The 20,755-nt window shown below is 43.3% G+C and overlaps 1 protein-coding gene across 2 annotated transcripts in view; it reads right to left on the reverse strand.

Annotated features, from left to right (window-relative positions):
* Window positions 1–449: 449 nt before the first annotated feature.
* The window catches only part of LOC108087814 (apoptosis-stimulating of p53 protein 1), a 39,147-nt gene continuing 18,841 nt past the window's right edge, over window positions 450–20,755 (reverse strand). Inside the window, exons 2-8 of one of the 2 annotated variants that reach the window (XM_017185377.2) lie at window positions 7,460–7,811; window positions 6,828–7,095; window positions 4,780–4,997; window positions 2,582–4,707; window positions 2,306–2,523; window positions 1,645–1,847; window positions 450–1,562 (exon numbers count right to left, since the gene is read on the reverse strand). In XM_017185377.2, coding sequence (XP_017040866.1) covers window positions 1,518–1,562; window positions 1,645–1,847; window positions 2,306–2,523; window positions 2,582–4,707; window positions 4,780–4,997; window positions 6,828–7,095; window positions 7,460–7,660 — 3,279 coding nt within the window. In that variant the 5' untranslated portion in view covers window positions 7,661–7,811 and the 3' untranslated portion in view covers window positions 450–1,517. The remainder of the gene's footprint in view (window positions 1,563–1,644; window positions 1,848–2,305; window positions 2,524–2,581; window positions 4,708–4,779; window positions 4,998–6,827; window positions 7,096–7,459; window positions 7,812–20,755) is intronic. The other variant, XM_017185378.1, reaches the window with a different exon arrangement.

Consider the following 20,755-nt stretch of genomic DNA (forward strand, 5'->3'; position numbering starts at 1 on the left):
AAACAAAATAATCAAAAAGAAATTCCAACAGAGATTACATTAGTCAAAGAAAATAATCAAAATAAAATTCCAACAGAGATTACATTAGTCAAACAAAATAATCAAAATAAAATTCCAACAAATTAAGCAAGCAATCTCTGTCGTTCCATCGACCTTGCGAACATTTGTGAAATACAAATTGTTTACTTTTGATAAGGTTGTTAATGTTCGAATGGCTTCATAGAGATTCGAGAATACGTAACCACTGATATAAAGTGACAGTTTAATTGATGCTCGCGTGACAGGAAAGCTTTTTATATGGCGGGGAACTTCAAGATGTAACGTTTTGGAACTCTGAATGAATACTGAATAGCAGCTCAATTGCGATTGTAGATTTAACTGCGTTGTATATCTGAAAAATATATTTATTGGTCCACTAGAGATGGGGATGTAGTAAAAAGCACACACAGTTTTTAAGCTTTCTTAATCGTTTTATTTTCATTTTTCAAACGTATTTGCATTTTAATGTGTGTTTCTTAAGGCTAAATTATTAAGCAATCAATTAGGTGTAATTAAATTAAGTTAAATTAGAGCATACATCCTATAATGCGATTACTTGTCAACGAATCCGCTTTATGTAATTTACATTTCCATATTCGATACAAATTGTTTAAATTATACTCGTCTTTATACAAAAATCACATTCGATTCGTTATGTATTCTCCATGTTTGTCAGTTTTTTTTTGTTATATAGTATGTGTTAAAAATGTTTACTTCTTTCGATTTGTGTGTGAACTTTGTTCGAGTTCAATTAAGGTTTAAGTACTAACTTGATATATGCAATTAACAAACTCCTTCGGCAAACCGTAGATGAAACATTCTGTGTGTGCGGGTGTCCAGGAATTTCTAATTTTCCCCCCCGTTACCATTTACCAGTTTTTCCAATTTTGAACTTTATATATATCTGCAGTAGCTGGAGAAGGTTGGAGTTTTTTGTGGCGAGCAGGCGGCTGATATGAGTTATTAGTCTAGGCCTTAAAGCTAAGGAGCTTAAGTGAAATTCAATTTGCGGTTGTACGTATGCAGGGGGTGTTTATGTTTCTCGGCTGCTGATATGTGTGGGTGATATGTGTAGGTGATATGTGTGTGTGTGTGTGTATGGGTTTGTGTGTATGAATTTGTGGGTGCTGAACTTTGTGCGAAAGCCTGGCTAATTGAGGCCAGTCGTCGGGATAAATGACTGAGGCGGAAGCTTCTGTTGCTGTTGCAGTTGGTTCCATTCCATATGGATGAGCATATGGGAAACCATATAGCCTTCGTCACCACCTCGTTCCTCGTCCTTTGTGTTGCTTTTCCCAAAACAAAAAGTAAACAGAAAGAAACATGGGGCCGTGATAAATAATTCCCCGATGACTCCTGCGCTTGGCACGTGCCCAGAATTGGCTCCATGGGGCTCCTCCCTAGATGTACTTGGATATATAGCGCTTCTGGATGAGTCGGCCGGCCTTGCGCTTCAGTATGGTGAAGCGTATTAACTGCTAATCGCTGAAGTGCGGCGAATGCGGCGGCACACGTGGGTACAGCTGTGAAATAAGAATGAGAGAAAAGGAGTTGCTAGTTAGTTACTATCCTGCGTAAAAAGGAGGCACTTCATCAGATACTCACACCCAGGAGATTCCGCGGCACGTAGCCCTCCTCGCCGCCGGCGTTCCTCGCCCACCACCACTCGTTCTCGGCGTCGTCGCCCTTGCGCAGAACCACCAGTGGCTCGTTCACGTGGAAGGAGAGCTCGTCGCCGTTCTGCGCCTCGTAGGAGAACACCGCGTACACGTCGCCGTTGTGCAGGATGCCCAGCTTCTCCTGGATGCCTACGAGAAAGGAAAGGGAAACATGTTAGAAGAGATTTTTAAATCAGAAAGGAAGTTGCCCCTGAAGTTATATCAAAGATTCCTAGGAGGTTTCCAAATTTGATTTAGTTTTATGAAAAGCAAACACTTCAATGGGATTTGATTTAAAAAATAGACAGGGAGGATATTCATCAAGATAAGTTATGTATATAAATTAAATCTTTTTTTTAGCATTAAACATTTTTTAGAAGCTAAAAAATGCATTATAACCTCTGCAAGGATGTACAAACATTTTTAAATATTTTAAAAGCAAATATTCTTGTCTTTTGACTCTTATGATCTTTTATTATATTTTGACAAAAGTGATCACTTCTCTTTGATCTAGTTAATTCCAGCTTGTATTTATATAATTGAATCCCATTGATTAACGAAATGGTACCAAATTATACACTCTAGTTAAATTTAAAGGATATACTTACTGTACAAATACTCGGAGCAGCCGTCGAAGCCCTCCTCGTCCTCCTCGCACTTCTCCGCCGGAGTCTCGTGATCCGAGAGCGTGGAGGCGAACAGACAGGCGCCGCTCTCCACCAGGAACTTCACCATGGACAGGTTGTTGCAACTGGCGGCGCAGTGCAGTGGCGTCCAGCCATCCGAATCCTGGGCATTCACATCGCAGCCAAACTCAACCAAAAATCTGTTAGAAAATAAAGTATTTAGAAGGGATTTTAAATGGATTCTTGAGTCAGACTCACTTGACAATGTCAAAGTGACCGGCACAAATGGCATTGTGGAGCGCCGTGATGCCCTCATCGTTGGCCGCACTGGGATTGGCCACCTGCATGGCCGTCTTCTTCACCAGCTCCAGTTCCCCCTCCAAACTGGCGTCCAACAGAAGGGCCAACGGATCGAAGCTCACCCGCCTCGCCAGCTTGGGTTTGCCACCCGTTCGCTCCTTGATGTTGCTGGTTGTCGTCGCCGTTGTTGCTGCTGTTGGTGCAACTGTTGCCGATGCCTCCTGCTGACTGGTGGCACTGATTGGGGTCACCATGCGGTCGGTTTCATCCACACTCGACTCACTGCTCGGCGAATGCTGGGGTGAGTTGTCCGGCGAGGACTTCAAGTTATCCGTGGGCTGCCTAATTGTGGGCTCTGATTTCCGCTGACTTTGCAGCTGCAACATCGGTGGCTTCTGTTGGCCATTCGAGGTGGATTGGCTGGACTTCAGGCGAGGTTGCTCGAACAAAGGTTGCTTGCGGATGGTCAATGGCTTGGCCTTGATGGGCAAGTTGTCGTTGATGTTCAGGGATTGCAGGCCAAAGGTTGCTGTTTGTGTCTTGGTTGCAGTTGCTGCTCCTCCTGATCCTCCCGTGGAGCTTGACGTGCTGGCCTCCACCGGCGATGGCTGTTCCGTGGGCGACATCTTGCTGGGTTTGGGTGGCAATGCTGGTCGGGGATCCGCCATCACCACATTGGGCGCCACGCGATTCACCTTCGGGCTGTAGGTGATCATTTTGGGTATCGAACTGCCGCTGGAAACCGAAGTGGGCGCCACACTGCTGATGGGTTTCCTCGGTGGCACCGCCAAATTGCTCACCTGCACTTGCAGTGGCTTGGAGGCGTTGGACACTGCTAGAGCCACCGATTTGCTAATGGCACCCAGTGGCATGCTGTGCACAGTGAGTTGCTGCTGGGTGTTGCGTTCCGAAAGCGTTTCGCTGGTGACCGAAATCTCGTTCTTTTTGATTTGCGATTGCTGCTGTGGATCCTGGTTGTCCTTTCCAGTTGCCTGCTGATTCAGTTTGCTTATCAAGGCGGAGGCGGAGGCGGAACTGCTGCTGCTGGAGGAGATGCTCTTGGGGATTTTACTCGCATTCGCAGTGGCGGGCGGAGATGTTGCTGTTGGAGTTGCAGTTGCTGCTTGTGCTGCTACTGTTGCTGCTGCTGTTGCTGCTGCTGCTGCTGCTGCTTGTGCTGCTGCTGCTGCTGCTGCTGCTGCCGCCGCTGCTGCTGCCTCTCGATCCCTTTTCTTGGGTCCCACTTCCGCGTAAATGTGTGTGGTGCTATCCATCGCTTCCGTTTGCGCCTGTTTCCTCAACTCAGCCTCCGTTTTTGCAGGAGTTGCCAGCAACTTCTTGGCCAACTTGGACTCATCGCTCTCGCTGCTGGAAGTCGCCACGGGAACGGGCACTGATCCAGCGAAGAAACCACTATTTTGTCCCAGTTTTACGTGGGTTAAATCCTGGATTAGCTGGTTCTGCTGATTCGTATTAGCCGTCGCCGCCGCGTGTTTCATCCCGCCACTCAAATAGCTGGCCGTGCTGGTAATCGTGGACTTTTGGGGCGTGTGGATAAAGGGCTCTACGGCTGCCACATTGCCACGGGCTCTGCCTGCGGCAGCTGCAGCAGCAGCGGCGGCCAGTTGGTTCACCTGCTTCTGCAACAATTGCTGCTTGAGGGCAGCAACTCCGCCGTGTTTGGCCAAATTGCCAGCAGGTTGCTGGTAGGCCAAAGTCTGCTGTTGCTGCTGTTGTTGCTGCTGCTGCTGCTGTTGCTGCTGCTGCTGATGTTGCTGCTGCACAGTGGCTGCTGCTGCTGCTGCCGCCAGCAATTGAGCGGACTGTACATGCAATTGTTGCTGCTGCTGTTGTTGCACTGCAGATTGTTGCTGTTGCTGCTGTTGATGTTGATGTTGCTGGTGTTGCTGCTGCTGTTGCTGCTGCTGCTGATGGTGGGTGTTGGCCTGCTTTTTGCGCTGCAGGCGCGTCTGCAGCTCGTAAATGCGCTGGTCCACCGATCGAAGCTCCGCCTGACGTTGCTGCAACGCCTCGCGTTGCATGTGCAACCGCGCATCCTGCTGCAGCGACAGCTGATTGCGGTACTGCAACATTGAGCAAAGAACAACAAATAAACACTTTCCCAATTAGCTGGCCCATTGTTTCGCCTCACTCACCATCAGTTCGCGGCGCAGTTTCTCCAGCTCGCGGGACGCCTGGGGAGGAAGTGCCTGGCCAACTCCGTTGCCAGCTGCCGCCAGGATGTTCACAGGACATCGCCGGTCGCGGCGCAGCTCCTCCAGCTGGCGGGTGAGTGCCTCCACCTTGGCCACCGCCAGGCTGAGCTCCTTCTCCTTCTCGCTGAACAGCGCTCGAATCGAGTCCAAGTCATTGCCTGAAAAGTGGAGATACAAAGAAACATTTTTAATTAATTAAGCAAAAATGTTTTTAAAAGATATTGCCACTTCTTTTAATCTTAACTAGTTTTAAATTCTTATATTGGGAATCTCCTCAGTGTCGAAAAGTTATTCGATGACTAGGATATTAAATTAATCTGTATATATTTTCTAGATTCATCATAAACTTATTGGTATTGGATAGACAGAATCACATTATTATAAAGCAAAAGCGAAGTATTTCATATTTAAACGATTAAACCTTCACATTCTTTTTAGAAATAGCTTCCTTTAAATAAGAAAGTAATCGCTTTTCTTTACATTTTTGTTACTAAATAGCCCACTTAACTATTTATTTAAGTAAACACACACACTTTCTCTCAACCTAAAAATACTACCATGGTTATTATCATGATTATAATGCCCGATATCTCACGCTTATTAATAGGCACCCAAGTAAATCTTAATCACCGACAAAGGAGCCGCAACAATCTGTAGTCGAGCGCCTGCTCCTTGATTAAAGGAGGCGCCTGTTCTTTGAGTGCCCGGCTTAATCAACATGTTATCCCGGATCCATTCCGTTCGCCCACTAACCCACTAACTATTTTATAATCGCCGGCCGCCTGATGGTCGCCGGTGTTTTCCTTTTCGTGGATTTGGGTTGCCTGTTCAAACTAATTAGAGCCACAACGCAGGGCGCCAGCTCATTAACATAATACCCTTGTATGGAATTGTGTGCGCCGGAGCTTGTGCGGCGGGCCAACATCTTCTTAGCCATGTTTCCAGTGGGTGAGCGGGGGGAAGAGGCGTGGTCCACCCGCCCACAGGCAATCATAAAGGACAACAAAGTGGCACACATACATAAATTAAATTCACACACGCGAGAACCGAGTGGCTGATGGCGAATGTTGGGTGGCAGTTGGCAGATGGTTGGATGGCTGGCTGGCTGGGATTGGGCTGTACGCTCGACAGGATTGGAGGCAGGCAGGCCACCACTCAACACGGTTTTAACACATGTTAATTCACCCAGAGAACCCCTCTTCGCCACTCAGCCGGCGGTGCTTAACTCAATTGGAGAGGTAAGCTTAGGACCGGATAGGATATCCCCACCAGATGCACTTGGTGGCACTTCGCCACTGCCCCTGAATCCGTTCCCTCCCCCTTCCTCCCCTCTCTTCTCCTCTTCCCTTCCCTTCCCTCGTTGCACTGCTCAAAAGTTGCATAATAAATCTTGGGTGTTCCCTTGCAACATTTACCTTTGCGCATTAAAGAGCAAAGCCATGTTTAAGGAAGGCAGGTACGATTAAAAGCTGGTTAAGAGCAGCTAGGGAATCCGAGAAGGGATTTACAATTAGGAAGCAGACTCGGAAGGGGATTTAAAATTAATTTATAATACCAATCTATAAATTGGTGTGTATTAGAAAGAGAGAGAAGATATAATCAAGTACATTTTACCAATGAAATTATACTACCATACTTCCAATGCAAAATTGTATTTAAAACAAGATAAGAAAATACTACTCACTATTTCCATGAAGTCTCTAAAGGCAGTAAATTTAGATTACCATCTTAACTTATCTATCTATCTTATCTCATGATAAAGTAATAATAAAATTAAATATTTTAATTCATTAAAAGAAATAAATAAATTGTAAAAATAGATTATGATCTAATTTTTTTGAATTTAACCCAATTAACTAATAACCCGTAAATTCCCATTTAATTTATTTTAATTCCTCAGATCCCCTTAACTAACCTTCATCTATTAAAGTGCACTTCCCTAGAATATATTCACGTGTTTTTTGCTTTTGTAAAGGTGTGCTACTCACTCAGCGTGACATTGTAGGTCTTCTGCAGGTCCACTTGACCCCGCAGCGCTCGCAGGCGGCGCAGCTTGGACTCCTGCGCCTCGACCCGCTCCCTCAGCCGGCGGAGCCGCTCCCCCTCCGCACTGGCGACGGCGCTCCGCACCTCCTGCGACTTGAGGAAGCGCAGGCGCTGCTCCTTGGTGGCCAGCAGCTGGTGCTGGCTGTCGATTTGCTGCTGCTGTCTCAATGCCATCGCCCTCAGTTCGGCTGACGTCAGCCTGCTGGGCACCTGCAACGAAGGATTTGGATTTGGATTCGGATTAGAGATTGCGATTGCCATTCAGATTGTGGATCGTTAGTAAAGATAAGTGACACATCCACCTCCTCTTTAGAGTGTCAAATAAGATTTCACAATTTATAATCCGAGACGTAACCAAAAAAAAAAAACAAAAAAAATGAGAAATAAAAATGAAAAACACCAAGCAAGCATCCTGGGGAAAACTCAAAAGTCAAACTGAAAGTTGTCAACGTTCGTGGTCAGCCATAAATCAAGTTATGCTTAAGCTAATTTCGGCTTTTTGTTGTGTGTCGCAGATTGGATTTGCTCCTCCGGATGGAGGAGATACGGATGGAGATACCGCCGGGCTACTCACATTCAGCTTGGGTTCGCAGGTCACCACCACTCCTCTCGTCGGACTGACGAAGGCCAAGGAGGCTGTCGATGCTGATGAGGATGTGGATGAGGCGGCTGAGGCTGAGGCTGAGGAGGGCGTGGCCCGGTGGGCGGGCATCAGCGAGGCGGGCGGCATCTTGGGCAGATTGCCGGAGACGGGTCGACACACGCAGGTCAACATCTTCAACACGCTCCTTTGATTTTTCGATTCGGCTTCGATTTGGCTTTGATTTATTTGAATTTTTATTTCGTTTCGGTACTTATTTAATGCACTTGGAGAAACCGCAGTGTTTTTTTTCTTTTATAGATTGGGGGTTTATTGTTCCGTTTAACTAAACAACATTTGGAATATGGAGATTCACTTATGAATTTACAAGAATTATAAATACTTTCGCTTTTTAGGCAACCGTTTATTTTTTCTCAGCTAGAAAATTTCCTTTCCTTTTGTACAAATAGTGTTTCCCAAAAAGTTAAATCAGTTGAAAGCTTAAGTGCTTTGCCTTAGCAACTTCTGATATTGTTTTGGACCTCAATGGTTTTTCATCTATCAGCAATACAAAAGCAAAAAGTTCTTATTCAAAAACTTTGCAATAGAGTAATCACTTTGCATCTTAGGCAAACTTTAATCTTTTTTAATCCACTCTAAGAAGGTGTAAGATTTTTCTGACTGCACTCTTTGCAGCTTCAGACTTAGTTGCAGTTGAAGTTGAAGTTGCATTCATTTGGTCTTTAATATTTGTTCTTGACTTGCAGCAGCAAAGCCGTGAAAGAGTCGCCAAATTTGTGTATTATTTTGTTATTGTTCAAGAAAGAATATGAAGCAGGGGAGTTCTCTCTCCCCCCCTCTTAACCCTCCCCCTTTCCAACCCTTCGTTAGTGGCCGCATTTCCGGGGTGCCCCTCGTGAAAACAGTGGGTGCCATCGGCAGTGGCAGTGGCAGCTGGCGCCAGTGCCTCTGCCTTGTACTCGTTAATGGATTTTCAATTCAGTGCCTGATTGAAAGCACACTTTGTGTGTGTGGGTGTGTGTGAGTGGGTGTGTGAGTGGGTGCGAATGGGTGTGCTTCTGTTCGTGGGTGTTGCGAAAGTGCACAAGTGTGTGCATCCATGTGGTTCTACTGCCATAAAGGAGTGGGCGGTGGTTGGGTTGTTGGTTAGAGGGTGGGGGGTGTGAGGGGTTTTCGGTTTTGTTTGGTTATAGGGTGTTTACCAAGCGCCTACAGGGTTGTCATTGGCAACGGGGCAGCGCCACCCGAAAAAAAAGAAAAGAAAAAAACGGCCGTGACAATAACAACGCTCGACGGAGTCCAAGTACCAACTGCTGGAACAACAAGCAGCAGTTAAAGTCATAGTTGCGTGTACATAATCGCTGGCACTTACAATTACATAAAGGATACCAAGTGGAGTGGGAGGAAGAAGAAGAATAGAAGGGGGTCCTGCGGCACGGAAAAAATATGGACACAAAACCGGATAGGAGCAGATCTAGACCTAACAGAGTCGCACTCGAACGGAAAAACACATACGTATAGCATATCTAGTATACGATATATAGGTATATAAAGTATAGTATCCACTCGACGGGCTAAAGACCGTCAGCAAACAATAAAATGCCGTCATGAGGATTGGCCATGGACACGTCCCAGTCTGTTATCGAGTATCGTGTCTACTTCACGCCAACACTGAGGATAAACAAGGCGCAGACTGAATCAAGGATGTCAAGGATACTATATACGAGTGTAGCCAATGCATCGATAAAACGAACTATAAATTAAACTGCGAATAAATCTAGCATTTGAGCAATCAGTTCATGGGGATTTGTGGATTTTGCAAATCAAATAAAAGTATTTATAAAAAAGTTCTTGTTTATTCTGCAACTCTTGATTAGAAAACTGTTAGTTAATTAAATGGGCAACTGAAGAGAATGTTTCACTGCCTAGAAAAAATTAATGAGCCTTTACCTAAATTAAAAAGTATATAGATGCCTGCAAAAATATATTTTATTTCCAATAAAAAAAGGCTAAGCCAATTCGAGCGCAATTGAGATTAATGAATACAACTGCCATGAATTTATTTTACAGATATGCTGTTGAAAAACTGCTTTAGAAAAAGGCTTGAGCTCAGCACTATTTTTTTCACTGTTCCGAACCCATTCATTCAGTGAATAGTGCTCGTTCCCATGGTGCTTTTTGCTTTTTGGCCTCGCCAAGTACAATTGGCTTCGGTCACCATCATCAAGACCAGGGACGAATTGATGATGGCAACTGCGATGACGATGAGCTGGCTGCAATGGATTGCCTTGCCAAGAGCTGCTTCAATTGTTAACCCCGAAAGATGATCAGACAAAGCACCATTGGAGCAGCAGACATCCGACATCCGACATCGACTGCAATGGATACTCCAATCCCCAATTTTCGCCCCACTCTGAATTTATTGCCCCTTTTTCTGGGTCGCATTATACGTGTGCATGGGGCAAATAAAAAAGCGACACATTACGACGAAATGATACGAAAAATAAAAGCATATGTCCTGGAGACAGCGCGTTTCACAGCCATAAATCACATGTAAAACACCGACCGTAAAGTGAGACATCAAATGTCCGGCAGTCAACTTTACCCATACCACGGCTGACTTCATTTCACTTCACTTCCGACGGAGATCTTAAAGACAGTCATTTGCAGCTGTCATAAAGTTGGCCATAAGCGGTTTGTCAAACTCTCCGCCCGCAAAAGTTTGCAACTATTTAAAGCGCAAGTTCCTCTATCTTTTGGCCATAGTTTTTAACGAACTTGCTGGCAGCGTAATGAATTAATCTACTTTCCACCGATGCCATCTGCGCAAATATTTGCCCAAAAAAGCAAACTTTGCCTCGCACACACACCAAACAGGACAGCAAAAAGCAGAAAATGAAGCCGGGGGAGCTGCTCAAACTTGTCGAATGCATTGAGACCGCAGAAACCAAAAACCAAAGGCACGGCGACCCAGGCGATGAATGTATCCTGTAAATTCAATGTGGCGGCAGCCAGCCATCCAACCAGCCAGCCAGCCAGCCAGCATTTTCGAGGAATATTTTCCAATTAACAAAGTTTGTCATAATAACTCGCTCGCTGGCAGGAATCTCTAGCATGTAACGAGCAATGTGCTCCGCGTTTACTCCCTTCGCGTCTTCTGTCTATTTACATTTTTGCAGCCATTTATGGCGCTGACGAAGCTAAGCAGCAGAAGGAGCAGCAGAAGGAGCAGAAAGGAGCAGCTAGGAGGTGCAGGGAACAGCAGGAACAGCGGAAGGAGCAGCCGAGGAATTGGCAGCGAAGGACACTACACGGACCCAGTCCCAAGAATTTCCGGCATTTTCGCTGGCGCAGCGCAAAAAGCGAAGCACTGAGAATAAAATGTAGTGCAATATCAGTATCAGTTTCAGCTTGACACCTTGACTTCCGTTTGCCTTTCAAGTCAACGTAATCAGATCAATTTGCTCTGGTTTCCGGAGAAGACAAAGAACACTTTATTGACTTATGGCCAATAGTTTATTTAAATTGAATAAAAAGAGTAAGGTACAAAAATTTTATATAATTTCGCAAGGCTTTTATGAACAAAATTAATAGAATTAAATGTGTTCAAATAACAATTGATATTTGAATAGGCATAACAAGTATTATTATTGTTGTGCCAAATGGTAAGAAGAATCATTGATATTTGGCTGAAAAAATGTAGGTAGACATGAACATATATTTTCTTTTATTTTTTCAAGTTTGTTTAAATTATCCACTTAAAAAAATAGATCTGTATAGTTTTCTTTCCGTGCACTTGAAGGGGAGGCAAAAACGCAACTATTTATGTTGCACAGCGACGAAGTACCCTTTCCATTTAAGACTTTGTGGCGGAGAAGGGGAAGGGGGCGTGGCAGAAGCCAACCAATATAATTGTACATTGAAAGATGTCGGAGAAAAGTCGCGACGTCGTTGGCATTGTATAAATGTTGTTGCCTCTGGTGTTGCTATTTCTTGTGTCGGAGCAACAAGCATTTTATTGATTTTAGCCCTTTTTTAGTGGGAGTTTGGGGGGAGGGAAGGACATTTGGGGGGCAGGACATTGGGGGGCAGGACATCGCGTGCGCTTACGTTTATTGCTAATTTTTTCCTTTTTTGTTCTACTTTTCTTTTGCGCCCCCGTCGTAACTCGCTTTCCTTTCATCGGTTTTTCCTTTTTTTTTTTTTGTACTTCTCGTCGTCGTTTGCCGGACAATGTCCTTGCTGCACATTTTCAAATCGATTACAAACAGGATATGCACTGCGGAAGCGTGTTTGATGGAAGTGCCAGCCGCAGCAAAACGATTAGAGGGGGAAAAGCGGTTCACAGAAGTGCCACTCCCCCTCGACAATCCGCCCCTCCCCTCCCTCCGCTGCTGTTGGAGAGCACACACATCCGGCTGTGATCCCGTCACGGATTGGATGGCCCACCATCGCCTTTGTGGCCATTTTGTATTTTAATTAATTCCAGCAACCAGCAAACGGGCGACGGGCGAAAGTTTTGCCTATGCGATGGAATGTCCGCAACTTTGGCAATTTGTGTGCACCGATGGGAGACGAATGAGGCCCGCTGACGACGAGGACGAGGATGAAGACGAGAATGAGGACGAGAACGAGACAAGGACACCTGCAATCCACATCCGCACACATAAATATATTCATTTACAGGCGAATGTATTGCCAGGGATACGAGCGTAAGTTCAACAGAAACCAGATAGCAATATCATAAGTGAAACTCAAGGATGGAATGTATATTTGTTCTGCAGTTGATGATGATGACTGATGCCTCTTTGAAATGTGATTTTAAGCCGCTTTTATGGAATTTAAAAAATACTTAAAAAATTGTTAAAACGCTTCAAGGAGATATACAAACTTCAAGGATTTAAAATTATTTATAAAGAGTGCATACCAATAATTTTTAATTTAATTTAATTTACCTAAAAAAATCATGATTGCAAACGAAATTAGAAAGTCAATTTCATCGCACCACAAAGCCAGTCAAAATTGCAATTCTTTCAGATTTGCAAGACTGATAAAAACACGTAGCCAACGATCCTGTGCTGAAAAACATAATTATTTCAACCGCAGAAGCCAGGCGAACCAGCACTTTGATTGTCGGCCAAATTGGCAGGAGGCAAATGTGACATTTGTGCATCCCTGATAAATACGAAGGATTCCTTGTCGTTGGACCACACACATATGGTAAATGCGACAAGGATCCTTCGCCTTTGGCTGGCCAAAATCAAGCTTCACTTTCGTGTTAGTTACTGGAGCAGACATTAGTGCCACTCTCCAGCGCCTCAACCTTCTTCTCCATCTTCTTCGTCCTCATCTCCTGCTCCTGCTGCTCGTCCTTCGTCCTTGGTGGCAAACGGTTTGTTCCAAGTGGTTTCAGTTGCGAGTGGCTTTTGCCTCGGCAAAAAGTTTCGCACACTCATGTCAAGGAAAGAAGGGTAAAGGGGTTCAGAGGGGGCGAACTGAGGTATTGGCCAGGATTCCGGGGAGTGGGTCTACAAGGGTCTGTGCCAGGACCAAACAAAAACGCTTCGGAGGGGCTTAAGTCGTCGCTCACGCGAATCTCTCTTCTCACTTTTTGCCTCACTCCACAAAAAGGTGGCAGAAGTAGAAGTATTTTGACGTACTGCTGATGTCCAACGGACTGCTGCGGTTGCGGTTCCGTACGGTTCGCCATTGCTCTCCTGTTTGGAGCCTTTTTTTCGGGGGTCCTTAACTTGGCAAACGACCAGTGGCACACGCCGTTTTGGAGCAACGCCCGTCCACAAAGACCACACGCGTTGTAATTCCACTGCTGACCCTCATTGAGCGAATAACACTGAGTCCAAAGTCCGAGTACGAATAAGAGTACGAGTTCGAGTCCCAAAGTCCAGAGGTCCGGAGTCCAAAGTCCGTGTCGGCTTTTTCCACCCATTTTTTTTTCTGTTTCGTGCCAAATGCTTAACACTCAACAAAGTTGAGAGTTGAAGCAATTTTCCGCAAGAGTAATTAAAGCAACGGGCTGCCTGCCAAAAGGGGCGGTTGTTTTTCGGGGGGAAAAACAGGTGGATGGGGAAGGGGGGTTTTGATGGGTGGCGGTAGGTGCCTGTGGGTAAATTTACACGTGAGTAGCCACTGACCTGTTTCAAATGAGCGAAAAATGGAAATGCACGAATTGAAATGCGAGTGCGTTCAAGGTCACCGAAACGTTGGCGAAATTCAAACGGATCGGTGCTAAAATACCGGAAAAACGAACTAAACTTTGTTTATTTCATGGTGTGATTTTTAAATGCCAACGGATTAAAACGAAAAAATTTAAATTCTCCAAAAAGCAATTTTTCCTCATCAACTTTAACAAGTTTTAAGCATTTCTTTTATGTTTGTCAACTTTTTATATTTTCAATTAACGTTAAATAAAAACTAAAGCCATTTTTTGCTTCGTTACTTTTCACTTAACATGTCACGTTCAACAGAAATGAAAAACAAAAGCAGACAAAAAACTTTAATCTTTTGTTTTACAAAATGCAATTCCCATTTATTCAGCTAGCAGTCACGTAGAAATTTAAATAAATTGTAGCTTTACAAAAATCAAAAATATGCAAAGCATGGATTACAAACGAACCGAACCGACTTGCTCTCGTAGTAGTCGTAGTTACTTAATAAAACAATAGTTTTCCGGAAAGGATTGACAACCAAAAGGCAAAACAAATAAATAAGTTACGTCAGAGGCGAAATTGAATAATTGCAAGTTAAGATCCTTTTTGGAAAACCACTGCAGTCTGTTTTCGGCAAGGGAATGCCACTATCAAAGCGCTTTCTGGGGAAAATCCAATAAAGTATTTCGCAACCGACTCGAACTCGATTTTCTTCGGTTGCCTGCACTCATTCGAAAAGTGTTGCATACTTTTGAGGGGCCGCAAATTGAGAACTTCCATATTGGGATGCCATGCGATGCGATGCGATGCGATGCGATGCGGCAGGATGGAATTACTTTTTGCTGTCAATCGATAGAGTTTGGCCCATTGAACTCAATGAAATATTCAGTCCCATTCAATCGACATCAGCACTCAAACGGGGTATGAAATAAAAGGGCTTAGCCCATGAAACCTCAAAACCTAATATATACTGTCGGCTTATTGGCATTGCAAATAATTTGCGTTAATTAAGTGACTGTCAGGACATCGCACGAAAAAAAAAAAACAGAAAAAAAACAAGGAAAGGAGAGGGCTTTTAGGTCGAGGGTGGCTCAATGTCGCTGCACTCGACTGTTTGGCAACTTAATTGCGTTTGCTTTTGTAGATTTAATTTTAATTTAATGCTTTATTGAATTGCGTGGCTTCTGCCATTCACTCATTCACTCGGCTCATCCCTCTTCCATTATTGATGACAACGGGGAAAAAATCATAAAAACAATAATAAAGGAAGATAAATAAAAACCAAATTGAAGCATAAAATTTACACGCCTCTCGCGGAGCAATTGATTTAACACAATCATAAAAATATAAACAAACAGTGTAAAATAAAGGAATAAATAAGAGAGAAGGGTGAGGTTTTTTTTTTTGGGGGGTGAGGGGTTGGGGGTTTTGTTGGGAGGTCAGCGAGTGCCACTTGGGCGCTGGGGCGTTAAACATTTACGCTCATTTTTTAAGCGCAGATTATGCAAGCCAACTGGTCAGCTGGCCGGGCCCATGGTAAATTGTGGCCATAATTCAGGGAATTAAATTTAAATTTTGCCCGGTAACAAAGTGTATTCGTGGCAGTCAGCCCTCGATGGCCCCAGTTGCCCCCGGGCAAACAATAATAGTTCAATTTCTCACGGTATTCATTATTCAGGAGTGGACATAGTTGGCTCCTCCTTCGTCCTTATTTACCATTCTGCAGGCCTATTAGCCTGCATACTTTAGGAGGAGAACCCGGCAGCGGCTGCCATTGAAATGACTTTTAAAACTTTTTACAGTTGTAATTATTATAAATAAATGAAGCGCAATTTGGTGGGTTCCCAGGAACCTCTCCCCCTCCTTCTTCAATTCTTCCCTTCTTCCCTTATTTGTGTTGTTCAAATGTCCTTGACGTGTGTGTGTGTGTGTGTGTGTGCGTTTGTCTGTGCTGTGTGATTCTGTTTGTGTCTGTTTATTATTAACTGGAATGACGACCCAAAAATTTGCTCATTTCCAGAGCTGTCAGACGAAGGGAAAAGGAAGAAGTCTAGAGCGAGCGAAGGACAGAAAGCCAAGGCGAAAGGAGTGCCAAAATTCTGTGGTCCTGGCCGACACTCAACTATAAATTGGCCGGCAGTGCAGACATGTGCAGATGTCCTGCGACAGATTCGCAGGCAATTATTCAGATGGGCTTCGGAACCAATTTGCTGCCGGCTCGATGATGACATTAATTTGCTGCCCGTAATAATATGTTATCATATTATTTTCCCTCTTCTTTTTTTTTTGGCTTTTATGCGTTTTTATTTATGACCCAAAGGCGAATGGACAACATTACGAGCAAAACAGATTTTCCACTTTGCATAAATTAAGTAGAATTTAATGGTTGGCGCATTTAAATGGTTTTTCCTGCGGCCCAAAAAAGGACGACACGGCACACACTGTTCGGTTAATGAAATCGAAAAGTTTAGTTTTGCAATCTCTCTCTGGTGCATTGCTTTGATGACTTTTCATTAAATTACGCTTTCCGCATTCCATTTCCCTGACTTAGAGGACGAGAGAATGAGCGCTAACAAAGTTATAAAAGCAGAATTTTCTATTTTCTGTTTTCCATTTCCAACGATACAACGCTCCCAACAATTTTCTCCCCTTAGCTTTTCAGCTTCTCTGTCTTTTGGATTTTGCTGCAGCTTCAGTGACAACAAGAATTTATACCCATCGAGGGAATCCGCCAGCCAGATAGCCCAGAACGAACCGAAAATTGTCCAAATTGCATTCCTCGACCTTGACTTGGCCGAAATGGCTTTCACTTAGCGCCCTGGGAATGTTAATTACTTGGCCATAAAACGGCCAGCAATCTCGATCCGTGTCGCAATCAAACTATTTATGCAATGTGCGTGCGGTATGGGGGAATCCAGAGCAATAATGTTGTTCTAACCGATTTGATTCGAACAACAATTGAGCCACATTCACATTCACATTCACATTCAATCGCAAAGGCAAACAGCTGGCGGGCAATATCACTCGATTGTGGGTTGCAGACGGAGGCTTGTGGTTTTTCGAATGCCAGTGATGAGCAAGGTACACCATTTATTTTGTGGTTTTAATAAAGCAGACATTGCAGTTTAAATGAAATATAGGGGAGATGTGGGGGTTGTGGGCATAGTTTTGTTTTTGGCTTATAATTACCGAACTAGTGAATATTATTTGGACATATGCTGTAAAGCTAGAGACCTAAGCTAACTAATTATGAAGAAACATACTTGATTTTGTCATGCGAAAAAATTTCATATGGACTTTTGTAAAATCGTAATTTTCAGCTAAAATTTTTTTTTGGGGGGGTTGTGGGCACCCTGGGAAAAAATGCTGCAAATGGAATAATATGGAAAAAAACCGCAACCAATATCAACAAAATGACAATTTATTTATTTCAAAGACTACATAGGCGATATTCATCGTCGGAAACACAATTTTGACATGTATAATGACTGCCCCGCATGTCCATACATTTCGGATGAAAAATGAAGAATAAAGTGTTAAAATCTTAGTGATAATCCCTCTCAGCGGGAGAGGATCCCTTTCAAGAGCCTAAGATTTATACAATAATGTTCTAGAGGGTTCCAAACAAATTTTGAAAACAATTTTACAAGAAATTGTAGGTAATAAAAAAATTTGCCAAAAAAAAACGGGTGCCCACAACCCACCCAATTTTGGTGCCCACAACCAACTTTCGCAGACATTTTAAGAAGTAATTAAAAAATGTGTTAGCATAAATTTTTTGGTTCAAATCGATATTGTTCCATTTAGTATATTGCTTTGACCAAATAAAAATGCATTACACTTACCTTTTTAATCGATTCACTTTAATTGATACACTATTGAAAATCTTTGAATAAAGTTTCACCACCTTTTCCAAGCACAAGAAAAACCAATTCGTTAATTTCAAAAAGCAAACGCGTCTGTTTACTTTGATATTTGGCATAAATCATACATAGGGTAATTGCTTGCGAATGACATTACCAAAAAAATTCAATCTTCATTTTGTGAAGATATACGTAGGGGTGCCCACAACCGACCCATGCCCACAACCCCCACTTCTCCCCTACATATTTTATCAGAAAATGTTTTCTATAAAAGCATAAATATATATTAAAAGGGTGATATGTTGCATTCAATAAATGATAACATCTATAGATAAAGCCACAATTTGCTGGCATATTATTTAGAAAAGCTAACAAGCTCTTTTTTTATTAAAAATAAACTTTTTTTTGTTACATTCTTCAAAGGGATAAAGTATTAAAATGTTTCAGGGAACTTCCTGTACCTAAAAATAGTTTAATCTTCTAAAAGTTCATCCCACATCTGCTGGAGAGACAACTCTGAACTCTTTTGCAGCTTGAGGCGAAACAACTGGTAGCAGTGGCAGCCAAACATTTATTGTAATTCGAAATCAATCAATAGAACCTATAAAAAAGTGAATGGGAAGTTGAAGAAGAAACCGGGCCTTAATACCCGCATTCCCGCATCTGTGGGCAAACAGTTGGCTCCTCCCTCTTGACTGTTTAATACTTATTTAATCAAGTTAATGTAGTTAAATCAGCTTAAGCAAATATTCTCCAGAAGCAGCGGTTGTCGAACACAATGGACCAGGCCCAGATCAACCGTTCATTCTGGCCTTGGCCGAGGAGAAATGCCAGAGCGAAAGCGAAAGCGGGCTTTCCATTCTCCCCCACACGTAAACTAATACAGATAAAAGGGCATTCATTACAAAAGACCAAAGCGGCAAAGTTTTTCATCGACGGCGATGTCAGATTTGCGACATCAGCGCAAGGAGCTCAGCAGTACACTGGGAAAAAATAAATAAACTTTTTTTGTTTCCTATTGTTTTTTAACAACTTTGTAAAGACAAAAGAGCCATGGAATTTTACAGATTTTTTTGTTAGACATTTAAATAATTTTTATGTAAATAGAGGATTATATATTTCATTACAAAAATTGAATTATGTTTTTGTTTGTGGCAGAAAAACAACTAATGAACCAATTTATTAAATGTTTAGCATATAACATATTAAATAAAATGAATTATGTGCTTGCATGTTGTAGAACAACATTATTTATGGAATTCAGTAATTTCAAATTAATGAACAAACTTAATTAAGGCCTAAAACAATGCATACATGTTTTGTGCTGACATGCACAACATGCTGACATGCAAAATAGGGAAACAAAAGGACATTGAAATGCACTTAGTATGGTATTTAAAAGAGTGATCCTATGTACAACCCAATGTTACCTATAACACATAATAAAGAATTTTCCTCTCTGCAAAAAAAAAGAACAGACGCGGGAAGAAAGTAAGGTGGAGAAAGGAGAAGTGGAGAAGAGGAGAACAGACCTGGGACCACGACCAATGGCCACCGAGTGACCACACTGCCTGGAGTCATTAATATTAAGTAATCGTGAAGGATGCTCTCTGGTGTATAATACGTACCTCCCACAGCGCCCCCTTTTCTCCCTTTTCCCTCCACCCTTGACCTTTGGTTCGCCCCCTTCGAACAACCTGTACTCGGAAGTTCGTGAACCCGCTCATTGACCATGAGTTAACCATGAGTGTTGACTGTGGTCGTAAATTCACCAAAGCCTCCATCTCCACACCCACACAAACATACACACACCAACAGTTATGAAGAACCATTGGGGACAGTGGGCGGGGCTAGGCCTACTGCCGCCCACTTTCAATGTCTCACAATGGACAGATTAGTGAAGTGCCAAGACCAAATGGACTTGGGCATTACGAAGGGGAGCAGGAGGAGCTGGAGCATGATGAGGAGGTGGAGAACCAGGAGGAGTCGCCGCACAACTGCACAATGGGGAAATGGTCCAAACGGAAGCCAAATGGGGGCTAAATCGAAATCTTGTGGTCAGCAAAGTGATTTCGTGAGTGGCAGGATTCCTGGTCTTTTGTCGGTAATCCAGAAATAAATTCAATAATTAATAGATTGATTTAATGGTCGCCAAGGAGTTAATTGAATTCACGAGATTTAAATTGGCAGAATAAAATTTTTTTAATAAGATTATCAGATATTTTAATTAACTAGCAACAGCTTCAAAAAAAAAAGAAGCTAATTAAGTCCATCCGAGTCATTAAATTGATATCCCCAATTCATGCTTAATTGCAGGTGGAAAAGCAGCCAAATGACTTCAACTTTGCACCTTTGATAAGGTCAATTTTTGGTCTTTTTTTTGCGTTGGCAGGCAGACAGGCAGGTAATCTAAAAGTTTTCCATCTTTGAAGCCTTACGACCCTTCTGGGAAATTTAGCCCCACCTGATGGGCTCTTCTTGTAAGTGTATGTACGTACGGGGAGCCAAACAAAAAATGGGTTAAATTTATGAGCTTAAGATAATGTGGTGGTGCTGCTGCCCCGAAATGGAGCAGCCAAAAGGCAGAGAATCCGCTGCATGTGGACGACATTCAACGTGGATTCTGGCAGCTTCTAACCCAGTTTTTCCCCGACCGAACGAAATTCAAATTAAATCAGCCTGGACCTGACCAAAGTTGGGTTTACATTCCTTGAAGCTTTAATTGCGCATTAGGCTTAATTAACAAATTCATGGAGGAGACGTGGTCTCCAATGGCCCAGGCCATCCCCACCAATGGCCCTCGTGATGATGTGATGTCTGCCATTTAGCACGGTGCTAAAGTGTGAGTGGTGGAAATAGTTTTTACACATTTGATTAAAATGTTGCAACCCCGCAAAGTTGCCTCCGCACTTCTCGTTCACCCGCCTTTTTCGTACGTTTCGCTTGGCAATTGTGGTTGTGTGAATTAAGTTTGTGGCAGCTTTGTGTAAATTTTGCCGGACACTTGGACACGCTTAGCAAATTAAAATGCCACAAAACTGGCCAGGGAACTGAGCTGGCTCTGGCTTGAGCGGCATCTTCATTAAAATTTTCGCCCTGAGCCCCGGCGTCATTTCAATGCGGCCTTTAACGAGATTAAAGAATAGGACCAGCATAAATCCCAGCTGCACTTGCAATCGTGGCCAACAAAAGCCAGCCGTGTGCCCTTGGCCCCGGTTGAACCGAACTGTTCTGTACTG

This window comes from Drosophila ficusphila, unplaced genomic scaffold (genome assembly GCF_018152265.1).
Source record: "Drosophila ficusphila isolate 14025-0441.05 unplaced genomic scaffold, ASM1815226v1 contig_414, whole genome shotgun sequence".
NCBI lineage: Eukaryota > Metazoa > Arthropoda > Insecta > Diptera > Drosophilidae > Drosophila > Drosophila ficusphila.